We start from the raw sequence: 27,955 nt of genomic DNA, 5'->3' as shown, positions 1-27,955 counted from the left end.
GACTTGGAGTATATGGGTTAAAAGCTCATATAAATAAAGTTAAAATGCAAACTCAATTCATTCACTTTTCATCTCTCATGCAATCAGCGAAATAGCTCTGCAAGCGAAGGTGCAAAATATAGAAGAGGATTGTGCGAACTTGTTCAAGAAGATAGAAGGCATTTGGTATTCCTTGATGCAGATTTGGTGTATTTAGAAGTCCAAATCTGATATGATAAAAGGGATCAGATCTGAAGAGTCAAGCTAAGTATTGTATTGATGCAATTGAGAGTGAATACATAATCTGACCTGTGGTTCTTTAGTGCTGGGTTTTTCCTCCTTGGAGGTTTTCCCAGGGTATTTGTGTTGTTCTCTTGCTCTCTTGTTTCATTCTTTCATCTACTTGATTATGATTTACATAATGTTAGCAAATAATTAAATGTTAGAAATCTGATTACTGAACTAGGTCACAAATTTAACATTTGCTACTTGTTTTTCTTTATCACTTGCACTTAAAGGAGAGGTGTTGGTGTGAATGAGTTATAATTCCTAACTGGTTATTTTAAGGTCTTTCTCACAAGTAGTCAATGAAGTTTTACTTAGAGCATTTACTTTTTGCATTTCAAGTAATATGATTATGACAATTGTCCTATGCTAGGTCATGAGGTTCGAGGTCAAGTTCGTGTTCGGCAACAATAAATTTGGATGAAGTTTGGCAAGGAGAAAAAGTTCGAAAAAAAATTCATGATTAAATATGCCTTTATAAATTTGATTTTTATAAAATAGAAGCTGTCTGTTTGAGTTCAAGTTCACTGTGTTTGAGTTTGAGTTCGAGTTCGAATTTGCCAACAATAAAATTCGGATGAAATTCGACAAGAGAGAAAAAATTGAAAAAAAATTGTTATTAAATTTGCTCTATATAAATTTATTTTTTTAGAAAATATAAATAATATATCTACAAAATTATTAGAATAAACAATATCAATTTTGTATAATTTAATTTAAATATTTTAAATTTAGATTTGTTAAATTTTATATATTAATAATTAAAAATCTAAATTAAATAATCTAAATATTAAATTTTTAATATATTAAATGTTGATATTAAAAAATTAAAGCAAAATAATAAAATAAAATTATATTATATTAAATTAAAACATAGCAACATTTATATCAATCCATAGAAATATTACCAAAAATCACATTGCATAGATAAATCCATATTTTTGTGCTTGGATTGTGTATACCTATAGATCAAATATAGAAATTTGGGCAGCAACGTAAAAATTAATACCCTGTGGCATTTACATTTTCACAACAGCCTCTTCCAACATGGCTATCCTCAAATCCTACCGACGACAAGAGATCGCATTGGCCTACAACCTCCAAAGACTTTAGCAACGACCTACATACCTCCCAACAACAACTGTGGACTGGTCACCCATCGATGGAAAAAGCATTTTCTTGTTACCTTACGAATTTAAGGTGAATTTCAGCAAATTTCATACATTTTTTATAAGTTCGTTGAATTTTGAACCTAAAGTCGAAAATTCGGCAAACGTGGTGACATAGAATAGAACACAAATTCATAGAATTCAAATAATATTATATTAAGCTTGAATACATTACAATAATTTTTTAAAAACATTATAAAATAATTTATTGAAAAATTTAATTTTACTATTAATATATAAATAATAAATCTATTGAATGTAGGCCCATTAAGGGGCAGGGCTGGGTTCAATCTAGCTTTTCTTCTCAATCCAAGGAGAAGTGGGTGAGACCTTCGAAGGGATGGTGGAAGATTAATTTTGATGGAGCCTCTAAAGGAAATCCTGGACCATTTGGGGCAGGGTTTATCGTTTGGGATTGGAAGGGGGATGTGGTGGCACTAGGTGCACAAAAACTTGAACTGGGAACAAATAATATAGCTGAAGCGTCAACAACATCGATAGTAGTCAGAATTGGGAAGAAATTGGGAGCCAGGAGGTTGCACTTGGAGGGAGATTCATTGATCATCATTCAGGCTATTATGAAGGGCAGTATAGAGTCCTGACACTTATAAAATTCAATTATCAGTATAATAGAGGAGTTGATTTTTTTTGATGATTTTCAAGTTAGTCATGTTAGAAGAATGGGTAATATGGAGCGGACATTCTTTCTAAATGGGCTTTATCTTTTGATGAGATTGGTGAACTTAGGTTTGAAGACCTTCGGCAGAATATAATTGATGGAATCTAAAGTCTATAGAGAGCTAATGATTATATATTTTTTGAATTGCAAGAACCGTAGAGGTGAGGTGGTAAGTGGCGACGGGCATTAAAAACTTGTAGGGGCATTTATGAAGGACGCTGAGTTGATTGAATGCATGATTAAATGCATGTCCTATCACTACATCACTGTTATTTTTGAGTTTATGGTGGAGAAAGATAGCTTTCTTTACAAAGGGTTTTTTTGCAGGAGTGGAGCTGAGTAGTGTGGAGAAAGGTGGTGAAGTGGAGTGGGTAGACGACATGGAGGCAAACTTCACTCTACGAACAAAAAAGCAATTGTGTCCATTCTATGGGGACTTAACAAAGAAAAGGCCGAGAGGAATTTTCAGCTTCTCGGATGAGCTTCTAACACAATGTGTTTTCCTCACTGTGGGTAAAGCTTTTGACTGGGTGAAGCACAAGTATAAAACGAGAATGGATATTTACTCATTGATTATGGCATGGGGTTTGGAAGTCGGAGAGGATGTAGGTATGGTGAGGCGGGTGATGGAAACTATAGTCCACAAGGATTTCTTGGATGGGATGGAATCCTTTCTGGAATGGGCTGTTCCTGGAGAAGGATTTGATGTTGGGGAAGGATTGGAGGTTGGTGGACAGGGTGTTAGGGCAGGGCTGATCCCTTTTGTGAGGTGGCTGCGAGGACTGTGTAAAGTGCATTGTTGAGCTAAGGCAAAGCATGGATGGGAGGCTTTGAAACTCCCGGTGGAAATAAAAGAATTGGAGGCAGTAATTGAAATTGCTAAGGCTGAAGTAGAGGGAGTGGGGAGGAGAGAGCTGCGCCCGAGGAAGCAGAGAGAGACAAAGGGGAAGAAGCTTGGTGATGAATCAAGCTCCTTGAAGAAGAAGAAATAATGATTAGGTACAATTTCAATTAGTTTGTGCTTTGTTTTGTCTTGATGGGTTTATCCATCAATTTGTATCTCGTCTAGTCTGTAAAGAAGCTGGGTGAAGGGTTAGTTTTTGATGTGGAAGCTATAGTGTCAGTGAACAAGAATTTTGAAAAAGCTTGCTAGAGGAGTAGGTGGGATGTCTTATTTTTGGCATACTGTGAACTCTTTGGAAAGTTGCTTGATTGGTAATGTATTATTCTTTTTGAAAATTAATAAAATATAAAATTATTACCAAGCAAAAAAATAAAATCTATTGAATGTTATATATTATAAAAATCTAATTTAAATATTTTTAAACATTAAATTGTAATATATTGAGTAAAAAATTAAATAAAATAACTAGTGGACATGGTTTAAAACATAAAATTTAAAGATATAAATTTTATTTGAAAAAACAAAAATTCATGGGTTCTTCCCATAGTGTGTTGGTTTAGTGGTGGTGTTGGTGTTGTGGCTACCAAGGTTCAAACCCTCACTGGGCCATTGTGATCGTAGGCTTGTGCCCTCGTTGATCCATTATGCTTGCAGGTTGAGCCCCACCTTCAATAAATGGGGATGGTGTCCCCATTGTGACCTCACCAGTTCAAAGCTTTGGGTTAAAAGCGTTTCAAGTGGGGCTAGAGGGCATGTTGTGTTAGCGTCACTGGTCACCTAAAAATCAAAATTTACATGTTAAATGTTAAAGGAGCACACACATTCCTCTTCTCTGACCCTTGTATGCCATTTCTTCTCGCTACAAGTAAAACAAGTTTGTTAATCAGCTCAACACACTGCTACAGCCATCCATGGACAATGAATGACCTCACTTGCTCCTAGCCATAGGAAAATTGTAATTAATATATTGTGGTAGTGATAGATTCAGTTGATTTCTTCTCCTCTGACTTTAAAAAAAAACCAAAAAGAAAATGTCTTTTTTAAATATATTTTATTAAAAAAAGGCCCTTAACTCATACAAATTTTAGGTGAATTTCAATGAATTTTTTTCTTTATGTTTTGAACTTAGCTGGATTTCGAATGTCATGGTTGAAATTGGCGAACCCTATGACATAGGTCCTATGTATCACCTCTCCTATATATACAAAGGTTCTCTTATACATTTATCTATTGTTGCTATATATTTGCAGGATATGATAGAATATGATTATTCTCCCATTTTGGGTCTTTTTGTATTTTCATTAAGCTCCTTGATTTGGTGGCTATCTCCATAGCCAAGTCTGTGTCATGCCCCTTTTTCTAAAAATAACACTTACTAAGTCCCCATTGGCCAAAAATAGTAATCAACTATAATGGGATACATTTGGAAAGATTATTTATTTAATATTCATAATGTCCCCTTTCCAAAATCAGCACTTTCTATTTTTAGTGAGCTCGGCTTTCAAAAAATAGTAAATCAGGACTTTTGGATAAGATTGGGAAATAATATCTTTTTGGGTGAATTAATCAAATCCACAATAGCGGTTTATCATCAAAGATATTATTTTGATTTTTCTACTCAAGTGATTATGTGGGCTCTTGGAAAGTCTTATTTTAGCAACATTTTGAATTCCATTGCCCATTTGACATTTGTTGGCAAAAGACAAGTTTCCTTGGGAGTTGTAGGAGTTTGGAGACACTTGGAAAGAGGAAAGTCTCCTTTCTTTGGCAGTTGGATTTTGGTGCTCATTTTAGTTGGAATTTGAATTTGAAAGTGATTTCATATATGCATGGAGTTGGCTCCATTTGGATTCATTCTATCTTATCATTTTAACAAGGTTTTGTTGTTCTTCTTCAAAGGCTGAGAAACCATTAAAGGAGTGATCTTTCAGGCTGATAATCGAGAGGGATAGAGGCTTACAGGCAGTGTGTTTACAAGTCTCCAGGGGCAATCACATTCAGGGGTTGCAGTTGTGCTTCAAAGAGACTTCATGTGTGCTATTTTGACGGGTTGTAATAGATAGCGTGTTGTAGTTTCTTAGTTCATTTTCAGATCTGTATTGCTGGTAGTAATAGCGTATAATGCTGTTCTTGGCTGTTGTTAGATATTTGTTTTCATGCATCTTTATATTGTGGGAAAGTGTGAGGAGTTTGGAGAGTATTTTGGATTTTATAGTGGAGTTGTGAAGCTTTGAGCTCCATTTCTGGAGTCTATTTTGTAATGCTTCATGGCAGATTTGTAGACTGTCTTAAACATATATTTTCATGCTGTTATAATGCCAAAATTTGTGCAGAATCTTTGTATGTTTTTATGAGGGTTTTAAGTGTTTATAAATTCATTGGTGTAATTTTCAGCATACCCGATTTCCTTGTTTGGTTGCAAATCATAAATTTGAGTTGGGTTATTAGAATTTTGCAAATCTGATATAAAATTGCAGCAAGGGTTATTACAGTCTGACAAGTATGGTATACATAAGTTACAATCTCATGTCTACAATCTTAAGGCCTCCATATTTCTGTCTACCATCTTCCAATACAATTTAATTTATTCTAAGCCAGTCTTTCAATTCATTAATAATTATTATTACCAACAAGCTTTTACTATTACCTTTGGTGCTTGTATCCTGTATCTTATATGTGCTGATGTTGTTGTTTACGGGGAAAATAGTAGATATTAGGACACCTAAGATTATGCTTCCTAGCCTCTTTTTATGTCTCATGGAGGCATGTCCATTGAAAATTGGGTAACTTTATGCAGACATTATAAATTATGTCATGAATTACATCTTGTTTCCTCAAAGTATGAATAATTTGTTGATTAGAGTCAGATGATCTAAAGAAAAACACTTATAGATGTGTATTGCACAAAAGTTGTCATAGAGCTTTAGTAATTCCGTAGAAATGTGATAATAGTAAGAAAAGAAGTAATAAGAAGGCCTGATCTGTCTGTGTAATGAAGCTCTATCAATTGTTTGAAATGGAAACGATGAGTACTCCATGCTAGTATTTTGTATTAATCACCAAAAGGCTATATATTTAATCTTAGCACTAAAATTATGAAATTTAAATTTTTACAGATTGTTTTATATACATTTGTTATTAAAATATATTTGTGTCCGAGTACCTCTTTACCTTGCTGCACATAATATATTTATAAATCTGTTGCAAAAATTAAGGTTGTCATTTGAAAATTAAGTACCATGCACACAATTTTATTTTATCATCCACAGACAGTTTACACTAACCTTAGTGGATGTTGTTTATTGCGTAATTACATATTCTGTTTTGATTGTTTTTGTACAAACACAAATCTAACTCTTTTTAACTTAGAAAATTACCATTTTGACATTACTTTTCTTACCAATCCTATCCCCGTGACATATAGGGCCTGATCAAGTTGCATTTATGAAATGAATTAATAATGTCTCATCAAGCTGGAGTAGCTGTGGTTGATATTTTTGTACACTCACAAGACCTATCTATGCCTTCTCCAGCTGCTGATTTTTAATTCACTCTTGATGATATGGAGGTGACATTTTTGTTGTAATTAGATCCTATCAGTGAAATAGTTCTTTCTTTTTTTGGTACAATCTTTGCTTATTGTTACTTTCTGATGTTTATTTGATTCCTGTTGCTCGAGGAGTTGCTAAGGTGCACTGTGTACATTGTTTTTAAAAATAAACAGTTCAATGGCTTGATATTAAAGGGAATTATGATTTCTGATACAAATCTTTGGATTCTTCTTAGGTCGCAGAAAATAGATGTTGGAGTTGTGGATTGGTTCTAGAATCCAATAAAGCTCTTCTTGAGCATTTGCATGCATCCAACCACTCCAGTAATTTAATGGATTCAAATGGCAGCAAAGATGGTCAAGTCACCTGGCAGGATGACAAATATCTCTCCCCCTTTCTGAAAGATGATCCCCTATTGTACAGCTTTGAAGAAGAAGAAGAAGAAGAAGATATTATGGAGGGTATTAATAGCATTGATGTGGCCGAGAAAGAGGAACTAATTAGAGAACTAGGAGGTGATGACTTGATCAATGTGAAACATTTGGTTGAGAGTTTGAGTGATGATGACCTTTCAGATTCAGCTCCAAATAACTTTTGTACTAGTGAATCAACTAGTGGAGCTAAAGATGCACAGGGAAATGATAGACCTAATGACAGAAAAGTATATGGTCTTAATACAGACACTAATCATTGCAATGGAAAGGCCACACTAGAGCAGAATTCTAAACCATTTTCTGTTCGAAAGACAAAGGAAAATAAGTCAAGGGTTACTTTTGCAAATGTGGCTAAGAAGGAGATTATGAACATTGATGAGAGTTACTTTGGTGCTTACAGTCGCTTTGGAATTCACAGGGAAATGCTTAGTGATCAGGTGAGCTTTTAATTGTGAGCTCTCTCTTCAATCTTAGCCTTAAGGTTCTAAATTTTTATTTCAACATTAACAAATAGAAGCATTGAAAGGTCGTTATGTATGCTTTTCTTTTTTTCATATGCTGTTTTTATTTTATTTCTTTCTAGTGTTGTTTTATATAATAAATGGCAACATAAAAATATGATAAACTCTAAACATGGATAGCATACCAAAAGAGAATATATGGAAGTTCAACCTCCAATATATGCAGTTTTGGGGTACTCTAGCTTTTCCTGATTGTTAAAATTACTTGATTATTTGTTGACAAATCTGAATAAAGGAGTATGATTTACATTTGTAACTTTGTTGCAGAGTTCATTTTTATCTGTTTTATGTTGTAACTCTATTTGTGACTTTATTTATCACAGTAGTTAGTGATTTCCTAATGACTCTTATATTTTTCAGGTCCGGATGGATGCATATAGGGGAGCAATTTTAAACAATCAATCTCTTTTCGATCAAGCCGTGGTTATGGATGTTGGCTGTGGAACTGGGATTCTAAGGTGGGATCTTTTTTCTGGAAATTGTCAATTTCTCTTCCATAAACTTGTTTGTGGTATGTACATGTTCAAAGCAAGTAGCTAATGTAGCCAATGTGCTTTACAAGATATCATCTATAAGCTGTGATGGCTACTGTTATTGGTAGTTTAGGACTGGCATTCAATGCAAGTCTACTTGATCAACTGAGATGATGTAATGGTGAAGTCTGGCAATGTTTAAGCTCTTTGTTGAAGATGGTCTTAAACTTCCACCCTTGATGTTTGGTAGAAAGTTGTCTCCTATCTAACATGCAAGGCCCTTCCACGGGATTTTGATATGATGAGCAGGAGATATTTAATCTAGGTGCTTTAAAGCTTCTTAAGTTGTGGGGCAATAATTGTAGATATCTATTTTCTGGAAAACATCTTTCAATTTCTCTTGCAAGCTCTTGTTTCCTGTGTGTACAGATTGTGGCCTCTTCATTATCCAAAGAGATTGTGGAAAGCTATGCAATATATACATCCAAGTCGACACACTCAGGGGTTACATCTCAAGTTTTTGTTGTGACTTGGTTCTAGTTGACTTGCTTAAGTGATATAGGGTGCAAGTTGGAATGCACATAGACCAGGTATTTTTTTTTTGTAGTGGACTGGTTGCCCTTAACCAAGTGGCTAAAGGAGTATGTACTCTACCTTTGCTTAGCCAAGGCAGAATTGGTAACATGTTGAAATTGGAGATAGTCGATGCAACATAATGGAATAATAAAACATAATATATAGCTGCAAAAGAATAATAAGAATTAAAAAAATGTTTACTTGTGTAAAACTTTCGTTGCAAGAGGTTGGATTGAACTTGCAAGTACATAGAACCTGGCTCATGGAGGTACCACCATGTTCGAGTGGCCTTGTAATTATTTCAAAGAGCAGTATGACCATGATTCTTTAACATTATGAAGTTTACAAACACATCCATAATTTTATCCTCTACAAAACATTCTTCAGAAGATTCTTCGGAACAACTTCTGTGTCTTTACATGGTGCCACTCTCTTGGGCAAAAAAGATACCTTTGTGGTATAATATTTGGGAGACAATGCATATGCAAGGAGATGCAAGTGTGTGATCATTAATAATGATTCTCTGCACCCTTTTGAAAATTGTTTTTGTGGTATCATTCTTCTTGGTTGCTATTATGTGCTTTATTTTGTCAATCATGAAGTCCATGCCATTGTATATTTCTCCCAAATATGGCCAATCTATATCAACAAACTTGATCATACCTGTTGTGACGTATTCACACATCGCCCCATTGTAAATGGGGACCCCTACTTTTTGCTTTTTAGGGTTTGTTTCTAGGTCTTTTAGGGTTTTGTCTTTTAGCCTTTGCATGCTGAGTGTTGCCAGAGGGATCACTAAGATAGCAGGCTTTGAACTTTTAACTAAAGGTGAGTCAGTGGATGCTCCGAGTTAGGGTCATCTTTGAAAGTCTTCCTTAGGACAAAGTTTTGCTCTTGTTGCTACTTGTGTCTTGTTTGAGTTTGAGGAGGTCAATGAAGCTTGGTGAGTGAAAATCATCATTGAAGATCTGAGTTAGGTCAAATTGGTGAGTGATGAAGTCTAGAATGTCATCCTGATCTTCAAATGTCTTGAAATTTGGCTAAGCTTGGAATGTTATCTTGATCCTGAAATTTGACTGTCTGGAAAATTGAAGAATCCTCCAAAAACTAGATTTTGCATTATAACTCTTGGAGGTCCGAAACCACTCTCAAACATCCTGACAATATATATGGAATATAACTTAAAGTATAAATCTTATACTTAAATGTTATATTCCATATATGAATCCTGACGGAGAGATCAAAATGTCAAATTTCGCTCCTGACCCTTCCAAAGGGTCCAAAGCGAATTTCAATTTTGCTCCTAACCCTTCCAAAGGGTCCAGAGCGAAATTCTCCATAAGACATTCTACTTTGACCCAAGCTTAGAACTAACTCATTCCCAGGCATTATTGAGGGCAAAACACTTGTTTGGATGAAGAAATGAAGTCAAGATTTGAGCCTAAATGTGAATTTCGCTCTTGACCCTTCCAAAGGGTCCAAGGCGAAATTCTCCCTAGACACTATTTTCTCCCTTTTTTGGGCTAACATCCTTGTTCCTTGGACATGGTGGGGGTAGATTGATATGTTCTTGCCTCGGGATGTGATTGAAAGCATTGAGGAATGAAGATTTTGACCTAAGACATGGATTTCGCTCCTGACCCTTCCGAAGGGTCCAAAGCGAAATTCATATTTCCTCTATTTTGCTCTTTAACTTGACCAAGTTTGGAACTTCTAAGGCATGGTTTGGAAGACTTGGATGCATATTTGCCTTGGAGAGTAGGTTTGAGGCGATCAAATGATGGAAATCAACTTGGAAGGAGAATTTCGCTCCTGACCCTTCCAAAGGGTCCAGAGCGAAATCCTCCATTTGACCTTGTTTTTTGCCTTAAGCCCTAGGTTGGCCTTGTCTGGAGCTAGTTTGATGGTGGATTGCCTTGATTAGGATGGAAGGAAGTTGAATTGATTACGTTTGAAGAAGAATTGGATGAATGAAGTAGAAAATCAAGCCAAAAATGAGGATTTCGCTCCTGACCCTTCCAAAGGGTCCAGGGCGAAATCCTAAATAGGTACTGTCCTTGGCTAGGATTCTTAGCGAAATTCTCCTTTCTAGCCATTTTGAGGGTCAAGCAAGTTTTGTCATGTTGAGAGAGGGTCCAGAGTGAAATTCCTCAAACCACCCATTTTCTCCTTGTGTGAAGCCAAAACATTGATTCCTATGGTGTGGTTGAAGATGGACTAATGTATTTTTAAGATGAATTGAAGTGAGGGAAATGAAGGATCAAGTCTAAAACTTGAATTTTGCTCCTGACCCTTACAAAGGGTCGAGAGCGAAATTCTCAATTCCACCTAATTTGCTCATAATGAAGGTCAAGTTGTGAATTCCTAAGCTTTGGTGGAGAGAAGGCTAGCATGTGCTTGTCTTAGGGGGCATTTTGGAGTAGAAAAATGATAGAATTTGAGCCTAATGAAGAATTTCGCTCCTGACCCTTCTTAAGGGTCTAGAGCGAAATCCTTGAAAACTCTATTTTGCTCCAATTTTGCATTAAACCTAGTGTTGATTGAGATTAAGGGCATCCTTAGGCATGCATTTGGTTAAGTATGGTCACAAAATGAGAAGAATTTGAGCCAAGAATGCAAATTTCAAATTTCGCTTCCGACCCTTCCAAAGGGTCCAGAGTGAAATTTTTATAGGGCCTGTCCTTGGGAAGGATTTTGAGCAAGCTTCATTTTGATGTCTTCTTGTTGATGTTTTAAGGTAGAAAATGCTATGTTGAATGAATTTATTATGTGTCCTTAATCACCTTTTAGTTTGTTTTGCAGATGGAAGAAGATCAGGACAAGGACGACCTGTTCTAGTCCATCATCATCAAGGACATTCCAAAGGCATAAAGGTGGACTACATGTGTTCTAGGAGTTGCTAGCTACCTCCAAAACCTTCACTTCGCCACGCTAAGAAACCACAAGATGACAAAGAAAGGCTTCGCCAGCACTTCAAGGCAAGGTATGCTACTAGAGAAAGGAGAACGTGATAGTAAGGAAGCCTCATCAAGCACATAGAGAATCAAGGAATACGTAATTCATCAAATTGAGACAGAAAAGAGATCAACCAAGACATAGATGTCAGACAAGGTGGCATCCCAATCACGTTTCCTTCGGTCGGATTGGTCCATCTCAACATGTCTAGATTCAATGTACCTGACTCATCGGAGGCGGCACAAACTTCGATGTACCTACCCCTGCTTCCTATTGGTCCTCGCTCTGGGAATGTAATTTTCTAATTGGCTAAGGAAGTTTGTTGTAACAAACCCTAATTAGGGTTTCTATCTTGTAATCCTAGCCATTGGTTCTAAGTCAATCAGAGCCATCAATCTGTAAAGGAGCTCTCTATATAAAGCTTTGGCTCTTCATTTGTAAAGGTTAATAGTGAGTTAATAGTGAATAGTCAGAGAGTAGGAAATATTTAGAGTAGAGTAGAAAGAGAAGGCAAATATTGTTGCCAAGATATTGTTGCAAAAGACTTGTAAACTTCATTGAAGAAATGGTGAATTCTATGGGTCGATTCAACAATTTGCATGGTCTCTATACTTCTCAAATTTGATTTCATGTTATTAGGTGAATGGAAGAAATTTGTATGACCAACGGTGAAATTCGTATATCCATACTACTAGCGGTTTGTTGATTGCAGACTTGCCTTGCGTAGTCAACTGGAATCATTCAACTTAAGCTTAACTTCAATTATTGCTTCTTCATTGATATGCATCAACCTGACGGTGTCCATGCTTGTAGCGGTGATCCAAACATCATAAAGCTTTCCTCAGAAGATCACACTAATCTTGTGGAGATGATCCTAGGATGTCAAAGCAAGACTTAGTTAGAATTTCATCAAAGGTCATTCATTGCTCTTATGTTCCTAGCATTAGAAATAGATCCCTTTCCAACCCTTATCCTTTTTTCAAAATCAAGGGCCGGTGAAATTCCACGTTCTAGTAATATCCAAAGCAAATCAAGTAAGTCCCCTTGTGATTCCAACAAAATCACATCGTACCGCAAAGAGCTTATCCACACGTAGAGAACCTACATAACAGAACCTTGGAGTTTCTCTGATTGATCCTTTTGCGAAATCTTCAGCATTCGGGGAGCTTTATTCAAGAGAGGATAAGATACCTCCGGGTATTTTATTTTGTGTTTGGTCGTGTACAAAAGACACATCAACAATACCCATGGTGGATTTAGGGAAACTAAAATGTAATCCACACAAGCCCCACCAATTATTGTCCATGATTAATGGTTTGGCCATTTGGGTCCTTTGTGAATTTGCTTGTTTCCACACTCCAAAGGTTGCTATGACCATGGTGCTCAATGTCTCTTGCACCTTCACAAACCTAATATAGTCTAAGAAAACAACTTAAAAATTTTAAAAAGTAGATGTTATATAAACCTATGATTAATACTTTATTGTAAATTTAAGGCAATTTGAAAAATATTGAAATTTCATAACTTACATCAACTCCAACTATGAGGACTTGAAGATGACTTCTGACATGATGGTTTGTCATGAATATCTAAATTCCTCATGTATAGTGTGCATTTCTTTCACCCATTCTATCTCTTTGCCAATTGATTACATCACCAAGATGGGAAAGTGGATGATAAGTACACGGTGTCCAAAAAATGTGCCTATATGTTGCTTTAATCAATAAAACAGTTGATCAACAATTTTTAGCATTTCTCGTTATGACTTGGACGGCATTTTCAACATCCACCATCTCTGTTGCCTCTATAAGTATTTTGGCAATAAAGTTTGCACCCTTCACTTGCTCCTCACAAACGTTTGTAAATAAATTAAAAGTTAGTTTTTACAATTCTTCCATCCATTACAAACAATGAACACCCTTATTTCAGTTCATGAGTCCCTGATTGGGTTTAGGGATGTCTCCACAAACAAAGTGTTTTTTTTAACCAATTAGGTTGTGCATGCCTTCTCAAACCCAAGATCTGCATAACTAAAGGTGATTGGTTGCTATCACCATTTACCGCGTATATGGTGATCTCACTAGGTTGAAAGGAAACATGTTGGCAGAAATGCAACCTGCAATGTGGTAATGTCACTTGCCTCATTAGAGAATGCTTTATCCAATGGACCTCTTTTGTAGGAAAGAGTGCTTGTTTTGATGGGTAGAAAATGTTGCAAAGAAAGAATGTGGGACAGCCATTATTGGAGATGTCCCTATAGGTGGCTTATGTGATCCTTTCTTGGATAAAGAATGAGATTTTAATTTTGTTCTCTTACATATCAATTTTTTCTTTTTCTTTGATATATGAGATATTTTTCTCTTATGGCAACCTTTTTTAATTTAGCCCTAGACAAATTTTGATTCCTTGGCTAGTCATAGGACATAGGGAACCTTTCACTCAGCTATACAAGCTCTTATAGTCATTATGATATTGAGTAAAATGCCAAATAAAATCGCCACCTGTAGGAAGTTTTTCAATCATCATAACATGCTACCGAAAAGGTGATGCTTGGTCAAATTTTAGCAACCTATTTGTTCATGGCCTCACTGGACGAGAACTAACAAAAACCATTTTGTATGGATTCTTATTATAAAGAAATAAAAAATACAATCTAGGTACATGTTTATTTTAGGGAAAAACAAAAAAACAAGAATGTAACTCTACAATATGTATAAAAGTAATAAAAAAAGAATAACTATTAAAAACATTTAAAATTGTAAAAAAGTTAGGAAGCTTGGAAAAAATCTGAATAAACATGAAAAAATTTCAAAATACACTTACCTTTGATTGATAAATTCTCCTTTATTTCTTGAAGCACTTAGTTAACACACTTTATGCTTTTTCAATCCTTCACCATTTGGGAAAAAAGCAATCTTGTGCAATGAAAATTGGAATGATAGATGTTTCTGTCTATGTTGTTGGGTACCTATATCCACGGTGGGGCACATGTACCGGTACAATATAAATCCCCATTTGGTATAGGTGCTCATTTGAGTATATGCTTAGGGTATCACTTGAGCGTCTTGGTACACTGTGGGTCCATAGTGTGTTAGGATGCCCAAGTGGTACATTGGGCATACCCAAGTGAACCCTCGACCTACAATGCTCAAAAGAGCAATTTTTAAACCAATTATTTTTTTAATTTTGCACTCTAAAGGAATGCATTTGCCCTAAAGTGAGTCTATTTGGTGTTTGCAAGTCATTTGACAAACACAAAGCACCAAGAAGAGCATTTTCTTCTCCAAGCTGCTGACATGTAACGTTTTGAGGGTTGCTTCATTTTTTTTTGAGGTGAGGGTTTATGGAGGAGTAAGATGTACACCAAAAGCTTAGGAATCGTTGCACAAGGAAAATTTAGCCATTAAAGGTGAGTAAATCTATCATATTTTCAAGTTTACAATGAGATTTTTAAGATTTTCTCTTCTTTTTATTTTATTTTAAATTCAAGTTCTTTTTAATTTTTTTTAGTAAGTTTTGAATATTTTTTTGAACTTTTAATGCATACTAAGATATTTTAATGCTATATATTTTTTTTAATAACTTTTTCAATTGTAGTGTTCTTAATTTGTATTGTTTTTCATTTTAAGTTCCTACAAAGGGGGAAGTCCTAGTTTGGTTGCCCTAAATGAAGAGAGCTCTTTTAAATTTGTTGTATGTTGCCTCTTTGGCAATATAAAACAATCATTCAACAAATTCCTTGTGGCGGAGGTTTACTTTGGTATTGTAACCAATGTGGAAAAAGGAGTATAAGAGCTCATATTTTTGAGTGAAAGCTCACTTATGTGCCATCCTTTTACAAGAAATAAAAGTTTTCCAAGGCCAAATAAAAAAGGGTTGCCAAAGGAAGAAATATTGGATTATTTTAAGGAACAAGAGGATGCCAACATGAGAAGTAATAGATCAAAGGCTCTCGCACATCCTCTTTCCAAGAAAAGCTCGTAAAAAACTTCTAGTGGCTTCATACAAGTAGTTGGCCCACATCCTTTCATGCCAATGCCACCATCTTTTGAAGAAGATAATGTTTCGATTTCAAAAAAAAGAGGCCCATTGGACAAGGCCTTACAAAATGAAGAGAGAGGTTGTAGATTGCAAAGAGCATTGCTTGTTGCATTTATGGAAATGGGCTTCCTTTTAACATTGTTAGATCACCTTATTGGAAGGATATGGTGAATAGCCTTTGCAATACACTTGATTACGTTAGTCTTGGGTATGAAAAGGTGCAAACCACCTTGTTGGTGAAGGAGAAAGTTGTAGTAGAGATTGATCAAGAATACATGGCTCAAAACAAGTGTGCATCATTTCTAATAGATGGAAAGATGCAAAAATAGATCATTGATCAATGTTATAGTAGTGTACCATAAATGGACCATGTTTTTGAAGGAAGTGGATTGTGAGGGGCAAGTAAAAAATGCAAGTTTCATTGCCAACATCCTCATAGAAACCACTGACATGGTGGGGCTTGAAAATGTTATTGATCATAACATACAATGCTAAAATTTGTAGGAATTTTGGGTCTACAATGGAGGCTATATATAGTCACATTTTTTGGATCCCATGTGCAATCTACTCTATTTGATATTGCAAAAGGTTGGCACACAAATTCAAATTGATGGGTCAAACAAGTCTACATGAGGCTGAAACGATTCAAATGTTTGTGACTAATCATCATATGCCACAAGCCATATTTACGACCCTCTCCAAGTTGGAGTTCAATAATTTAAATTTTATTTTTTCATATGTTTTTAATTTTTATATTGTTGATGTGTGACATGTATTTTTTTATGCCATTTTAGGTTACTGAGACACGATTTGTATCTCAAAATTGTCTTTAGACGACTTGTGTAGGTGCGAGAGCCTTGAGTTTTATGGTCATCAACAACTTGTGGAGTGTAAGAACAAAAAGAGCCCAAAAAGTAAAAGCATTGATCCTAGACGATGAGTGGTGGGTTCGTTTTTTGAATTTTACTGAGTCTATCGTGAGCATGATTAAGTACGTTGATATTGATTGCCCATGTTTGGGTGAAATATATGATGTCATGGACTCCATGGTGGAGAAAATAAAAGCAATTATAGAAGTTGAGGAACATGACCCAATGGAAACATTTTTCGAAATTGTGCAAAAGATTATCATGGATTGTTGGAATAAGATGACCACCCCTTTATATCTCTTAGCATTTGCACTGTTGCCAAAGTATCATAGCAAAGAGGTTTTTCATTATCCAGGAGGGTGCCCTCATATTGAGATGGGGAGGTTTCTGTTGGCTATAAAGTTACATTTAGAAAGATATATATAGATGAAGAAATCCGAAGTATTATCTTGAGTGAGTTTGGCCAATTCATAGCTTCAAAAAATCATGATGTTTCCACTCTTCTAGACAAATATACGAAAAGTGCTGATGACTGTTGGTATCTACATGTTTAAGGTTCCATTTTTTTGTAGCCTCTTGCAATTAAAATTCTCTCCCAGTTATGTATCTTTTTATTTTTTATTTTTCTCTTTTTTCATTTGATGTTATCATGCTATATATATTATATTTTATAAAAATATAATTTTATAATTTATGTCTTAACTCTAAGTTTTGATCCTTGAACTATAAAATTAAATACTAAATGTTGTATGCAAACTCAATAGGTTACAAGTTCTTCAGCTGAGCGGAATTGGAGTACATACTCCATGTCGTCGATCAGTCGCAATTGTTTGGGTGCAAAAAAAAGCAGAGGATTTGGTCTATAAACACTCCAACCTTCGTCTCTTGTTAGATAAGAAACCTAAATACAATGAGGGTGTGACAAAAGTTTTGGATCTAACCCCTGAGAGTGCTGATTTAGATGCTATAGTTGCACAACTTGTTGAGGTCTATATAGATGAGTCGGCTTCGACATCTGACACAGCTAGTGGGAGTGGCAATCCAATTGATTGTGGTTCAAATTGTTAAAATAATATTAATATCTTCTATAATGGTTATCTTCTCAGTTACCGGTTCTTGCCTAAACTGGCTGGGTCCTGATCCTGGTCCCAGCCTGGTTCGCCCTGGGTCCCACCCGGGTCCTGCCCAGGCGGCTGGGTTCCCTGTGGGTCCTGTCACGCAGGACCCACAGGGAACCCAGCCGCTTGGGCAGGACCCGGGTGGGACCTAGGGCGAACCCAGGAGGACCCGGGTGAACCCAAGAGGACCCGGGTGAACCCAAGCCCGTGGGTTCCCAAAAACAGGGCCCACGGGTTAGAAAGCAATTAAAAACAATTTAAAAACAATTTTTTTAATCTTATTTTTATATCTAAACCCTAATCCGCCCCTCTATGATGCATTTCATGCATCAAAACATGCATTCAACCTATTCTACTTGCATTTATCTGTTATCATTTATGTATCATTGTATGGGAAAGTTACATTGTATGTTTCATATTTGTATGTTTGAACTGTGAACATATATAATTTTGATGTTTGAAGTTTGAACATATATATATATATATTAAAAAAAATTAAAAAATATATATATATATGTACGGACGAATCCGTACCCGTACCCGTACCCGTACCCCCAAATTTTTTTTTTTGCCGAATCCGCGAATCCGAACCCGAATCCGAACTTGAATCCGAACCCGAACCGGAACCGGTAACTTAGGTTATCTTCTATTTTTAGTGGTCATCTTCTATTTTAAGTTGTCGACTTATTTAGCTTATTAAGTTAGCTTTTTATTATGTAATTAGCTTTTAAGCTTTATTTAGCATTTAGCTTTTAAGCTTTATTGAGCATTTACCTTTTTCTTTTTAGTTAATTAGCTTTTAAGCTTAATTTAGCTTTCACGCTTAATTGAGCGTTTAGCTCTATAATCTTTTACTTTAACGTTATGTTCTAGTTATAGAACATCGTCTTGTAACCTCTATATATACGTGTGTATATCGTTCAATGTAATTATCCGATTATTGAATCATTCATTCAATTTATTTTTCACAAAAGTTGACCTTGATGCATTGGTGAAGAAGAATATGAAGACCGTTAAAAATTGATTGTGATTTCAATTTTCATTGTGTAATGACATTTCAAAAATTGATTATTTTTTATTTTTGCAAATTATATATATATATGTTCTTCATTCATTTTAATTTTGAAGGGTTTTTTCTTAAAATAGTTATGTTGATCTTGACTTTGAAGAAATCTTGTCTTGTCTTATATTATAATTGTTTATAGTACTTCAAAATGGATATGTATTCGTTTATAATGTGATGAGATTGATATCTTTTGACATCTTTTGAATATATATATTTAAAATATCGATATTAATTACTATTTTATGTCACCTAATAGTCAAATATTTGGCCCTCACAATCTTACGCTATGTTAATATTTTGAGAAAAAAATTTAATATAATGAAATATTCTTGAAAATATCATCTATAAAAAGGAATGGTTAGAATTTCCTTAGTTCTTGATAAATTGAATTTACAAGAATAGAGAAGGCACACTCGACAAACATACACACATACGTGCACATACACACATACACACATACATGCGTCCACACACACAGATATATATATATATATATATATATATATATATATATATATATATATATATATATATATATATATATATATATATATATATGAGTTTAGGTCCCTTTGGGTATGCTCTTGTATTGCCCAAACACATATTGAGTGAACTTGGAGGGACCTAGAGGCCAGGTACATGGGCCATTCTTGGTGAACCTGGTAACTTATATTAAATACAACTCTATAGTTTCTGAAAATTGTATTTTTTTTTGCAACATTTTTGAATTTTGGGTTTTTAGGTCTTTGGAGCATTCTTATAGAAAGCCATTGCCCCAAGTTAAGGGGAGTGTCTTAGAGAAACTCTTAAGCTTTCCAGTGCAAATTATGGTTTTAGATTCCAAGTATTGGTAAAGTAATTGCAATCTTAGGATGTTGCCTATTTTAAGGGAGTTGTTTGTCTTAAGTTGCATGTTTTAGGTATGGCAATAACATATGCATTAATCGTCATCTAGAAAGCAAGAACATGAATTTTTCAGTGAGATTTTGAGAAACAAAATCATGTTGACCTCAAATAGGATTGAAGATCATTCAAATCTAATGATAATATCTAGGTTGCCGGTTCGGGTTTGAAGAACCAGTATGCCGGTACGACAAAATTATGAAAAGGGGCTTGGGTTCTTTAGTACAAAAACATGTAAATTATATATATATATATGCAGCCTATAAGCATGAATTAAGATTAACATGTCACATAGCATCATATAAACAACAAAACCAACATAAACTTGTAATCATAGCATCATGATCATTACCGTAATAGCATCATATACATCAAGTTTAATATCAAAATGACAAAATATTCAAGTATCATTGTTTGAACTTTCAACAATATAAAGTTTAATCATCAAATGGATTATCTAAATTCCTAATTCATCATCCTCATTCTCCTCCTCCTCATCCTCATCATTGACGTTGACATTATATGAGCCAATGCCACTTGCACTATAAGTTTGCTCGCTATCCGAGTCATCAAGTGTTAATGCAACAAGTTGAAAAGCAGAAGTATCCAAATCAGTATGCTTTGGCTCTATATCCCACATCTTCGTTTCTCCTTGGGTGTAGTCACGTTGTTTGTGTGAAAGAAGATGTAGGTTGGAATGCACATGTACTAAATTATCTGCTCTTTTTGATAGTAACGTCTTGCTCTCTACTGAGTGGATGAAAGAGTATGTGCTCCAATTTCTTTTTGAAGCAGATGAACTAGCAACCTATGAAGACAAAGCAAACAATTAAAGTTATACATTTATAAAAATTGAAATTAAAAATTACTAGCAGCCTATGAAGACAAAGTAAACTATAAATAAACTTGTGATAAATTTTAATTAATTAAACTTGTGATAAAACTTTGACAGCGAGGGGTTGTAGGTGTTGGAAGCATGCGCCATGGAAGTACCACCAACTATGAGCGTCCTTCTTGGATCTATGACGAAGAGCATCAACACTTAGACCATTTCCATTTGCAAATTCTATGAACTCATTTGTAACAATATCTCGCAAATCATCATCAGGATAAAGTCTAAGGAATGCTGCCTTGTACTCATCAGATACTTTAGATCTCTCCATGGTGGAATCCTTCCCGGTTTATCAAGAAATTGATTGCTATAGTACTTTGGTGTCAAGGCATAGGCAAGAAGATGCAAAGGAGTGGTCATCTTATTCCACCTTTCTACAACAATTGCTTCCACTTCTTTGAAGAATTTCTCCTCGGGGTCTTTCTCTCTTCCATTTATAGTGCATTTCATTTTTTCAAGCATGGAGTCAATGCCATCATAAATCTCACCAATGCAAGGCTCCTCGGGGTCTTTCTCTCTTCCATTTATAGTGCATTTCATTTTTTCAAGCATGGAGTCAATGCCATCATAAATCTCACCAATGCAAGGCCTATTCATGTTGGTATAGCGAATCATGCTCATAATGGGCTCAATGAAACTAAGGAGATATGTCACAAGATCCCATCATGACTCATTCAATATTTGTTCCCTAATTTTCGCTGCCCTCTCATTGCTACTTTGCTTCTATATAGTCCAATTGGTGCTGATCGCCATATTGCATAGTGCCACTCTAACTTTCACAAGTTGTCTCAAGATGATTGTGTTTGATGCAAAATGGGCCACAACAACCTATAAAACAAATTAATGCCAAAATGATTAAAAAATAAAGCCAAACTTTAAAGAAGAGTACACAATATAGCTTACACAATAATATTATGAACATTGAAAATTTAAAAAATCAGAAAATGTAAAATTAAATTACTATTTCTCTGATTCATTTTATTTTATTCCCAATCTTTTGTAGCATAAGATTGAGTGAATGGACCGCACAAGGCATCCAAAAGATGTGATCATAGCGTTCCTCAACCAACAAACCTACATCTCTACAATTTTTTGCGTTGTCCGTTATGACTTGGACCACATTGCAGGGTCCCACTAATTCAATGGTAGAGATGAGAATATCTGCAATAAATTGGCCATCTTTAACTTGACCCTCACAATCCACAACTTTCAAAAACATTGCCCCTTTAGGGGACACCACTATTACATTGATCAAGGGACGATTTTTAGAATCTTTCCACCCATCTGAAACAATTGATACACCTGTCTCAGCCCATGAATCCCTTGTCGGTTTCAATGCATCAAATGTGTGAATGGCCTATTGGCCTTACACATTTGATGAATCTATCAACTTATATTAATCCTTTAATATCTTTATTAAGTCACATATGCATTATTAGGTTTAATGATTAAACACACATTATCGAGTTTGACTTATCGGATTTGTTTCAAAGGGGCTGACTTTTGGCTAAAGTTCGCCACTCGTCATTTGAAGGCATGTGATGCTTCATGAAGGTCGTGCCTCCTTGATGAGAGCCGACTCTTGGATATCTACTTTCGACGGATATATATGGACGTGGTCTTCCCTCTTTGGAATAGAGATAAGACAACAAGTTTGATCATAATCATGCAGATCGAATTCATGTACAAGCAAATCAATTGATGGTGAGAAATTTATGTAGGATGCTCGGGGGTGACGATAAGAGCTTATCGTCTATGGTTGGGAAGGCAACAGATCTGATGTTTGCTTGTGGTTAACGAGCACTACCTTAAACTCAACATGGTATCAGATCGGGTTCCTTCTATAGAGCCTAACCGCTTGAAGGTAGATCCTGTGCTCTCAAGGGAAATTCAATCACAAACAATTGCAGATTCAAAATCTCTTCCAGATCGAAAGGTGACTACAGAGGATAATGCAGCGATCACACTCGCTAACCTCCGCCCTTCATAGTGGCGTCGGTCAGGCATCTAAACAAATTAGGTGGCAATCATGGGATCGAGTCTCCCCAGGCCTCGAGAACAAGTATGATGGCCCAAAATCCTTTGTGTCTGAAATTCCGTGGGAAAACGCAGACAACAACCTGTGCAAAAAGTTGTTTGCTGCCCAGTCACATGATTTCGCCCAAGATTTCAAGGCTCAACATTGTCAGCGTTGAAAGATGTCAGCTTGTGACTCAAACTCAGGTTGTTGTGGCTGGAGAAGTTTGTGTGCTTGATACAAATTCTTTGTAGAAGAAAAAAGGGCTAGAGACGGAGCCCACAACCCCGTGGAATTGGTACTTGGATTGGCTTTATCAGCACAAGGAGCTCATATTGTATATCGATGTCAGCCGAATGGGGTTTACGGATGAATTCGTGGAGGCGATGGAACCCAAGTTTCAAAGCGCTTTTAAGGCCTTGGAAGAGCTTGAGGCTAGTTCGATTGCTAATCTGGACGAGGGCCGCATGGTCGGGCATTATTGGCTCAGTATGTCTAGTATTGCTCCCAATCCTAATTTGCGGCAGCAGATTGATAGAACGCTTGATGCTATCTGCAAGTTTGCTGACAATGTAATCAACGTCAAGGACGACCTCTCTACTCAGCACATCGCTCGATTCTTGTTGCCAGCTTCCTAGTGTGAATTCACTGTGAATTTGGTTTTGGAAGAGTTGCAGAAGGATCCGTGGGTGGCGCAAATGGATGCAAGAGCTGCACGTTGCACTGGCACTTCTCTCAGTGTGGCCGTGGGGTTGGTTGGGGCTTGTGTGCCTGGCACTGCTGCTAGAATTATGCTTTTCATTGGCAGTCATTCTACCCAGGGTTCAGGCACTGACGAATGTCTATTCAAGGAAGGAAGATTGCTTGCATTTCTTCGTAGAGGAAGAATCAACATTTAGAGGGAGTCTGACATATCGTCAGAAGTAACCTTGGACGAAGAGGTCAGAAGGTTGATATTTGCTTCAGAGGTAGCTTGTTTTTCAGCTTCAAAGGGAGCCCAGCATTTCAGCTTCAGAGGGAGCCACGCCATCATGAAGATTTGGTTAATGCATTTTTCTCTGTGATGGAGAAATTTGAGGTGAAAGCCCTTGTTAATGAGTTCTTCTCTGAGAGGGAGAAGTTCAAGGTTCAATCCCTTGTTAATGCATTATTCTTTGGGAGAAGTTTGAGGTGAAGGCCCTCGATCCACCCTCTGCGAGTAGGTATGGTCGATCCACCCTCTGCGAGTAGGCATGGTGGAGATGCATTCTTCTCTGTGAGAGAAGTTTGAGGTTTCAGCCCTTGTTATGCATTCTTCTTCATGAGAGAAGTTTGAGGTATCAACCCTTGTTGTGCATTCTTCTCTGTGAGAGAAGTTTGAGGTATCAACCCTTGTTGTGCATTCTTCTTTGTGAGAGAAGTTTGAGGTTTCAGCCCTTGTTGTGCATTCTTCTCTGTGAGAGAAGTTTGAGGTATCAGCCCTTGTTGTGCATTCTTCTCTGTGAGAGAAGTTGAGGTTCCAGCCCTTGTTCCACCCTCTGTGAGTAGGTATGGTGGATCCACCCTTTGCGAGTAGGTATGGTGGATGTCATGTGAGAGACTCCATGACTTAGCATTTGTGTGTTTTCACCCTCTGAGAGTATCCATTGTGGTCAAACATCACGATTAGGTGATATGCTATCACAATGAGGTGATAAGCTTCTTTCATTCACATGAGTGTAGTCATTATGTTAGTGATCAGGATGAGGTGATGTGACTTTTAGAGATTAAGAAGGATTCCTCCCTAGCTAAGAGGGAGTGTTGATGATATAGCGTGGGTAGAAATCCTACAGGCCGTCTCAGCGAGATCAAATGTGTGAATGGCCTATTGGCCTTACACATTTGATGAATCTATCAACTTATATTAATCCTTTAATATCTTTATTAAGTCACATGCATTATTAGGTTTAATGATTAAACATACATTATTGAGTTTGACTTATCGGATTTGTTTCAAAGGGGCTGACTTTTGGTTAAAGTCCGCCACTCCTCATTTGAAGGCATGCGATGCTTCATGAAGGTCGTGCCTCCTTGATGAGAGCCGACTCTTGGATATCTCCTTTCGATGGATATATATGGACGTGGTCTTCCCTCTTTGGAACAGAGATAAGACAACAAGTTCGATCATAATCAGGCAGATCGAATTCATGTACAAGTAGATCAATTGATGGTGAGAAATTTATGTAGCGTGCTCGGGGGTGACGATAAGAGCTTATCATCTATGGTTGGGAAGGCAACAGATCTGATGTTTGTCTATGGTTAACGAGCACCACCCTAAACTCAACAGGTTCCACATACCTTCTCATAATCTGGGCCCTGATACCCTCTTGGAGCTTCATTAACACTTCTCAACATTTGCTTCCAATATGGGGAGCAAACAACATTGAAAGCCAACCCATTTGCATATATGCGCCTTGCTACATCTTGGTCAGCAATGTCTCGACTCTTATTTTGAAATGCGCTTTAAAGGCTCCTTTGTTCTTTTGCATGTCAAGGGTGCTTCACTTTGAGGTTCAGCTGTGGAAAGGAAGGGGCGGTTTTCTACTACAACATTGGGATTAGATGGGGCTTGCTTTCCCTTTGTTTTTTTTGGTGCGGTTTGATTCTGATATACGTATACCATCTTATCTGCGGGCTTCTCTCTCTTCTGTTGCTTCATACTCCCTAAATATTTCATCACCGTCTCATCTGGTATAGGTATACCATCTTTTCCAGGTTATTTTTTGATGCCTCTTCTTGGTATTCCACACAAATGGCCTACCACCTGATGATATGAACTATTATGTTCTTTACCACATCCTTGGTATCTCCAATGGAATCCCCCACCTCTTGGAAGCGGTCTTATAATGTCAACATACTTTCATAGGGGAGAATTTGGATCATTTCTTTGTTCTGATTGTTCATTTGTGCCAATGGAGGAAGAGGTAGATGCCATTTTAGTTCATATGGCAAGAAATAATATGAACATATTCAAAATGAAAAACAAAAACAAAATAATGAAAAACAATTAATGTTTCATGTTTGACAATTTGTGAAACAAAAATAGTTGAAGAAAATGTTCAAAAACCTACTCTTGCAGCCAATGGGAGCTTGCAAATGTGTGGAAATGATGTTGCAACACTTGTTGAAGCTTCAAAAATTAGTTTTCAACTCCTATTTGATTTTGGAAGCCAAACTTTGTTCACCCTTTCTTCAACTTGCTAGCAAAATACTTTTGTTTGCAACACAAATGAGGAGAAATGAGCCAAGTTTATGTTTTAAAAGTCACTTTTAGGGTTTTATTTTAATTTTTTAAGAGGCGGATTTCAAAAAAATTAAATTTTGCAAAAAAAATGCATTTTGGGTCTGCCGGCCGCCTAGGTTTGACTTGGGTCTGTTCTGGCTCGAACCCGACTTGTGGAAAACGGACCCTGTCCAGACCACAGTTGGACCGGACCAGGACCCCAGACCCGAACCAGAGGGATAGGGGGCCGAACCCGGTAACCCAGGATAATATTATTAGCAGAGAATTTGAATTTTAGCACTATTAATAGATGCTCATATTGTACATTGGCCTCAAATTCAGGCCAACTCACTTGCAGAAATCTCAGTTTGCTGGAGAAAGTGGGCCTCATTGCAAGGCAGCATGATAGGGGTTTCAAAATTGATGATTTCATGTTGTCACTCAGTATTTTTCTTCCTTAAGAGGCAGCAAAAATAGAATTCCAAATGTTTTTTAATTCATAGCAGGTACCTGTCTATGTTAGGTTTGTGGTCCCCTGTAAAATGCGTAAAAAATACAGTAGGAATGCATTAAACTAGCAGGTGCTATCACTCTGCAGTTATAATTCCTCTGATCACAGGTCTTAAAATGTCAAAAATCTGTTATGAGAGCAAGACACTTCTCCGTTTTAGCTGGTCATCTCTCTTAACTATAAGAAATCTCTAAGATAATGCCATAGATACAAATGGAACTCAATAGACAACAAAATATATAAAAGTAATGAGTTATTTAATACTAATCTGCCAATGTGGATATTTCATATGCCAAGATCAATGATGGGATCGAGCTCTATGAAGTTGACCAATTGGAACACTATTGAGCAACATTGATCTATTTGGGTTTGTTGACTAGACATTGGGCCACAAGTTATTCTGATTATCTAGTGTTGGAAACTTATAATTTTTCGTTTGCTAGAATTATAAAGTTTCAAGATATACTGATGTTCTTTGCTTGGTTACTGGGTTCTTCTCTTTGCCCCACATATTGCATAAACTCAGTTTGGGGCTTGGTTTGTGTTTGCCCAAGGTCTGGCATAGGCACCCTGGGTTAGTTCTAGGTGAACCCATTTTCAGCTGGCATTAAAACATAAAATTTTGGCATTCTATTTTTTTTTTGAATAAAAAAATACAATTCTAAAACCTAATTTGACCTAAACTGCAACAATTTGACCTATTTTGTCAAAAGTCACTCAAACCACACTCATTTCACATATTTAGGAGAAAATAATCAATTCGCCTCCAAGCTGCCATTTTTAATTTTTGAAGCTACCATTGACAAAGGGTTTTTACTGTGTTTGTTGAGTGTGCAAGAGAGAAATGGCTGCACCTCCAAAATTTACCATTCAGAGGTAAGTTCATGCTATGATTTTTTATGTTTTTTAGAATTTTAACGATTTTTTTCCATCTTTCTTCTTTTGAAAAATGGTATAATTTTTTTAAAACCTTTATACATGATAGGGGCCGTAATGAATTTTTCCTTCTGTTTTTCTTAAGTTAATGCAACTTAGGGTTGTAACACTTTTTTGTTATTAGTATATAATGGCTGCTAGTTCTAGTTTAGTTCACCTATTGATAAAGAGAGTACAAAATTAACATAGCGTTCACCTCGCCCCCACGAGTTAGAGTAGTTGGTTTGAGTCTTGGGTTTGCTCCCTGAGGTCTTGGGTTCGACTCTCTTGCTCAGAATTACCCCGCCACAGACACTTGGGGGCTGTGCTGGTTACCCCGTGGCCGCAGGGATTACTCTCGCCTCAAGCTTGTCCCGTAAGGGGAACCCGCTGCGCTTGGGTCGCGGGGATACCCTGACGATACCAAAACAAAAACATAGTGTTCACCTCTTTGGCAATATTTTAGATTATGATTGAGCAGCAGCTTGGAGGTTGGGTTTTGTTGGTGTTATAGTCAATGTGGGAATGAATATAAGCACTTGTATAGTTGTGTGAATGCTCATTGATGTGCTATGATTGGCCTAGGATTAAAAGTTTGTCTAGGGTTGAATAAAAAGGTTGCTAATGGACCAATCGGACCAAATTATGATATATATTGACGAACAAGAGGATACTAGCGTTGTAAGCGAGAATGAACTAGCATACCTATCTTTAGAGGAATATAGGTAAAGTATGCCAAAAAATATCATATTTGTTCATTATTCCGTATAAATATTATTATATTGTAATTACTATTAAATTATTGTTATATTATGATATTGTAATTAATTTTAAATTATTATTAAGATATGCTTAT

The 27,955-nt window shown here is 36.3% G+C and overlaps 1 protein-coding gene across 1 annotated transcript in view; it reads left to right on the top strand.

Moving 5' to 3' along the window:
• LOC131076609 (probable protein arginine N-methyltransferase 3) overlaps window positions 1-27,955 on the top strand; it is a 43,282-nt gene that overhangs the window by 8,070 nt on the left and 7,257 nt on the right. The window contains exons 2-3 of the mRNA XM_058013883.2: window positions 6,803-7,438; window positions 7,883-7,980. Coding sequence (XP_057869866.2) covers window positions 6,803-7,438; window positions 7,883-7,980 — 734 coding nt within the window. The remainder of the gene's footprint in view (window positions 1-6,802; window positions 7,439-7,882; window positions 7,981-27,955) is intronic.

The sequence above is a fragment of the Cryptomeria japonica genome, chromosome 10 (assembly GCF_030272615.1).
Source record: "Cryptomeria japonica chromosome 10, Sugi_1.0, whole genome shotgun sequence".
In the NCBI taxonomy this organism is placed as follows: domain Eukaryota; kingdom Viridiplantae; phylum Streptophyta; class Pinopsida; order Cupressales; family Cupressaceae; genus Cryptomeria; species Cryptomeria japonica.
This window is presented reverse-complemented; position numbering and strand designations above follow the sequence as displayed.